This window comes from Montipora foliosa, chromosome 2 (genome assembly GCF_036669935.1).
Source record: "Montipora foliosa isolate CH-2021 chromosome 2, ASM3666993v2, whole genome shotgun sequence".
Classification (NCBI taxonomy): Eukaryota; Metazoa; Cnidaria; class Anthozoa; order Scleractinia; family Acroporidae; genus Montipora; species Montipora foliosa.
The window spans coordinates 24,298,311-24,303,909 of NC_090870.1; the positions used below are offsets into that span (position 1 = coordinate 24,298,311).

At 37.6% G+C, this 5,599-nt stretch overlaps 1 protein-coding gene across 3 annotated transcripts in view; it reads left to right on the plus strand.

Annotated features, from left to right (window-relative positions):
* Positions 1-2,185, plus strand: part of LOC137992725 (focadhesin-like) — a 48,075-nt gene extending 45,890 nt beyond the window's left edge. For all 3 annotated transcript variants that reach the window (XM_068838217.1, XM_068838215.1, XM_068838216.1), the window contains exons 45-47: positions 709-921; positions 1,033-1,108; positions 1,434-2,185. In XM_068838217.1, the coding sequence (XP_068694318.1) occupies positions 709-921; positions 1,033-1,108; positions 1,434-1,555 (411 nt within the window). In that variant the 3' untranslated portion in view covers positions 1,556-2,185. The remainder of the gene's footprint in view (positions 1-708; positions 922-1,032; positions 1,109-1,433) is intronic.
* The last annotated feature ends 3,414 nt before the right edge of the window (positions 2,186-5,599 follow it).

Here is a 5,599-nt window from a genome sequence, read left to right on the forward strand (position 1 = left end):
AGATTTATTTCTTCGTCTTGTCAGAAAAAAAAATCAACGGCTTTTTCATAAATAACTAAAATTTTCTCATATGACGATTTAGATAAGAGAATTGAATGGGGTTTTCAAAATTTGAAAAGAATATTAGGTTACCGAGTTAGTTTTCAGGATATTTTTCCGTAAACTGCGTTTTTTACCGTTCTTTGGCAGCGCTATATCGTTACCATGGCAACAATTTGGACCTATAGTAGCAAACACTGAAAAAAATAACGATAATATTATTATCCAAATATCAAAGCTTAATTTTAAGGCAGTACTGTACCGAACCTTGAAGTATGGTTAAGAAAACAACAGGGAGCGTACATTGTATAAAATGAAGACCAAAGAAACCATAAGGCCTTTTCAGTCATATTTGCTACGGAATACTGAGATAAAGGTCTGAGATTTGTTGTCTTAACGCGGTTTGGAATGATACGGTAAACGTAGGGGAGAGATTGCGTTTTAAGCCGCTCCAGGCAAATAATTTTCATGTAAGGACGATTGGAAGATTTTTCCACAACTAACAGTGGGTTTCCAACGGAAAAAGATGAAAACGCTGTTGATCCTATCAGTAGGGTGGATTAAACATTTACAAAGGAAATTTATTTCTTGCAATTTTGTAGTGAACAAGAGGTTTCCATACCCAGAGATGTTTGCATTTTGATATTCTCATTGATGTTCTTATTTCAGGTGGTGTCGAATTGTTTGACTTTGCTGTCTATGGTATGTGAAGCCTGGTGTACCGATTCGCTATTACAAGGACTTCTTATATCTAGTACAAGTCAAACCAAAGGTGGTCATAAAAGCGATCATCGTGGAACACATGACAGGTTGCCATGGTTACTACCATTGACATTGTCGAATTTACTCAAGAAGGAACCTTGGTTACAAATCACAGGAAAGGTATTTGATGGCAAATCCGAGTTTTCCACGAGTTCCGATTTCGTATATGGTTCACTTTGTCATACCAAGTATTTAACATACATACAAGAAATTGATTTCATTTGATTTCAGGTGCTTGATTGGTTTTTGACGCTGAGAGATGATGCCAAAGTTCAAAGAAATGCACAATATGGGATGCTTTTACAAGGTGAATGAAGTACTCTTTTGTGTTTAATACGGTTTAATATATCAATATTCACACATGGCTACGAGGCTTTCTGGTTAAATTTGAATATTGCTTTGTTTAGAAATCTCCCTTGAGATTTGTGAGACAAAGAAAACAGAAATCAGCCGTGAAATTTGACCATAAAGCCTCGTAGCCTGAATATTGATATATCGAACTAGGCCTATTGTGACGTAGGCGTTTTGAATCAGTGAATGATTGGCACCACATTACAATAAAGGACTTACTGACGGACTAATCATTTAAATCAATTCATTGATTGATAAGAGCTGTTTCATTCTCTTTTTAGATACAATTATTTCTCTGCGGGAAACCGACCATTTTCAGAAGACAGCGGTATGGACGGAAGTACTCCGTCATAATCACTTAAAATGGGAAGAGGAAGAGAGAAAAGAAGAGCTAGAACATTGAAGCGGAAATATTTATTTTTGCAGACAATATTTACTGGGAAATGTGTTTTTCGAGGAGCTTCTTTTTTAAACAAAGAATGAAACTTCCCGTAAAAAGCTGAGAGTAAATTAACAAGACCATGGATAACTAACATTTCTTGGATGAAATTGTATTTGTATTTCTGCAGGAGGTTCTCTTCATTTCTGAAAGACACCACATACATGGCAATGCTCTTCGAGAGTAAAATTCCTTTTTTAAATGTGTTTATTGCTGCTCGGCGTCAAGAAGTTGTTGTAGACTTTCTAAATTGGTTTTCGTTAGCCGCAAATACCTGCAGTTGAAAAGTTTCTTGAATTCCTCAGTGGTAAATTTGATCGGGGGAGGCCTGGGCCAAGGGTATCTGTGCACATGTTCCTCCTTTGAATGATATGCATGCAGTAGTTGCTTCAGTTTGAAGAGCATGGAGTGGGTAATGGTGGGTTCATGGTTATGTTCGAAGGCGTTAACAATATGAGATAAAGAAGGTTGCATTTCTTGGGACTGAAAATAAGACAGATAACCGTAATTCAATCAATTCTTTGCTTTCCGCTTATTAACTTGTCTATTACGTGTGTTACTGAAATCGAAATGATACTGTGTATATTTACCCATTAATTGCGCCTCTTCAATTTCGGTTACCTCTTAACGCCTATGAAGAGTTTTTCATGTATACTACATTTTCATCGCGTGGTGTGTTAAACATCTAAGATATTAGAGCCCGGTTTACACTACAGAAATTTTTTGGCACGGGTTCCAAAAAAAAAAGGTTCGGCTCGGATAAACTTTGCAGTGTAAACAACCTGTCAGTACCAAATTTCATCCGTGCCGAACCAAAATTCTTACTTTTACCCGTGCTGGGACCTTCGGCGAGGTAGTCCGAGCACGGGTAAAAATGGTACGGGTGCTGAAAAAATATGCACGGTTCGGATAGAACAAGTAGTGTAAACACTTTAAAGGGCCAACTTTGAGCCTTAATTCATATAGGCTAGCGGTTTTTTTGCGTATATTTCAAGATGGCTGCTCATTCTCCACCAAAATCACGCGGACGTTCTTGATTATAATTGAAGTGCGCAAGTCTACAAGAGAACTTACCCGGGCCCAAAAATTTTGGCACGGTATTTTTGATACGATAAAAATGGTGTAGTGTAAACAAAGTTTGCCGATCTCTTTTTAGGCACCCGTGCCAATTTCACACGAGCCGTGCCGAAAATTTTTTGTAGTGTAAACTGGGCTCTATAGAACAGTGATTTAAGAGCCATTTTCCGAGAAAATCGAAAATCGCAAGACACTCGTAAAAAAATCGATTTTTTTTTCTTTTGCCAAAACATCCCTTTTAGTGACCTAATTCAAGAAAAAATAGTTTTGGGTTCAAGCGATTCATTGTACGGGAGAAATAACAAAAAGTTTGAAAAATCGATTTATGGCTGGTTTTTCGCGCTTAAAAACAACAGAATCCGACCTCAACTTCGAGAAAACGGTGAACGCATAAGAAACAATCCCTAACATCGAAACTTCAGGCGAATATTATTTCGTTCTTAATCTTTGAAACCCTAAAAGAAAATTTGAAGAAATAAGTTTTTTACATTTGCAATCGACAAGTTTAAAAAGGACATATTTGTGTCTCTTGAAATGTTAGAAAATGAAAGCGAACTTTAACTGTTGAAAAAGCCCTCTGGTATATGCCGCTTCCTAGTAAAACCCATATAGAATAAAGCCTTGGCTATTGAAGTAAATTACGGGAAAGTTTTAGCTCTGGGAATTAAATACAGCCCTGACACTGGAGTAAGCAATTTGAGAATTTCATTTAATAAAATGTATGCAAATTAGACGGCCCGCTGAAGGAATTCATACTAAACAAAGTTTAGTGCAAAAGGACTACTTACTGTTGCTAGTAATATGTTTTTACAGTGAAAATGTTATTTCTAGCTTTCAGCTGTGTTGGTGAGAGCCGTAAATAACTTTTTATATGACGACTGAAAAACGTTTGTTCAGCCACATTGCCGCAGCGAAATCATTGAGATCGCAACTTCGAACTGAAACTGTCATCGCTTGATGAAACTCCGTTACCACAATGGTAAAATAGTTTTCTTCATGGGAAAAAAGCAGAATTAAAATGCATTCGAAACCGTTGACTTCGATTTTGAATTTGTTTAGTTAAGATTTCAAGCCACCACAAGGTCTTATGACTTCTACTGACCCACGAATCGGTTACATATGCTAAGGTCGCGTTAGCAAACTGTCACGAAATACTCAATAGCTTCTGTTTTCGGTCTTTGTTTTGTTGGTAAAAAATACATACAATTTTCACCGAACAGACCTTCTTGCTTAATTTGATTTATATATTTGTATTGGTCCAGACACATGCATATGCTGACTTGTTGTAAAAGACATTTATCACAGTTTTTGATTCAGAGTGAAGGTATAATATTTCCCAAAATATTTCAAACACAAATGTTTCCTTAATAAGTTCGTTATTCCCGAATTTACCACCTTGCAACAATCCCTACAGCAAAATAAAAAAGCATAAAATTCAACTTTATAGCTTGCTATAGTTTTGTTTCGGATTTGTTTTTTATCATTTTTCCTCCGAAACCAGGATCCCTAGCCAGGTAACTAGAAATTCTCAGTTTCATTTAGAGCTTGTTCACAACACAACTTTAAACTTGAGTGTGCTTATCGCATCCTTGAAACCTTCGAGACCTCCTCAAAATTGTTGAAAAGCCTATTGAGGCTAATAATAATCTTTGAGTTAAATTTGACCAATTTACGCCGCGAGCGCGAGAAAAAGAGAACCACTCCGCAGGGCTGAATACGCGATGTGGAGTGTTATAAAATTCCACATTCTCGCGCGTAACGCTTTCTCTAGAGACCTCTAGAAATGTTGTTTAGTGAAGAAAAACAAAGTTGTCTTTGGTTAACTCAGAGAACTTGCAGAAATACCTCCAGCCTGCATAACAGGCGCTTTATCAGGGGCACTCAACGACGGTTTCCCCCCGAATTACTTTGAAAAGACTTTTTAGGCTATCCAGAGTACTTTTAGATCTCTAGAAATGTTTTCTAAGTGGCGCTAAGAAATTTGTATTTGTTCGGGCATCCTAGGGTAACTTGAGTCTTTTCGAAGTTACGAGGGCTTCAGTGTTATTTTCCCGAACATTTTAGCAGCAATTCAAAGTTTTCCGAAAGTGATAGTTTTTCGGTTCCTTCTGCATGGCATTTTCGATTCCGAAAATTTTAGGCTTCCTTTCTCTACGAAAAACAACCTCACCTGGGGAGTGAAATGGGAAAAATGACCTTCAGAAAATCGGAGGGAATTTATTACATAAGCTTCGAAAATTGTGTACATGAATGAAACGGTCATCTAGAAATTTTTAGCCTTCCTCAAGCTATAGAAAATCCTAGGCAATGTTTGCTTTTCCGAACAGATATTTCACAGGGTGCCCCTGCTTTATGAGTTAGGCTAGGCGAAAGCGGCATTTTGCGCGAGGCGCGAAACGCGACGAGGGGAGGAAAAAATAAAGCTTTATCTTTCTTTATCCCTCGTCTCGCGCTTCGAACTCGTTTCGCGCTTTGAGCAAATGCCGCGTTCGCCTCGCTTGGCTCATAAAGCACCTGTTATGCAGGCTAGAATACCTCTTCACATTTATAAGATAAGGTGTCATTGATTTGTTAGAGCGGGGAGAGACATTTATAACGTGCAAATAGTCACAAACTGAATGGTAACTGACTGATTTGTAACAAGGACTCAGCCTGACAAACAAGAAATGATCTCACTCTCCGAACAGGAACGCTCTTTTAAACATAAACAAACTTCAAAAATAAGCAAAGAAAGCAAAACAATGAACAAAATAGATTTTTTCTTGACTTAGTTATTCCAGCGAGAACAAATGGTGAATGATTCACTTCTGGAAGCAGCCTCTGAGGAGAAGTGAGAACACCGTTTAGGCAGAACTCTGCACTTTGTGTACTTTACCAGCCTGTTCACAGACTCTCTTCATTTTTAGATGCACGTATAAAAAAAAGCGCGTT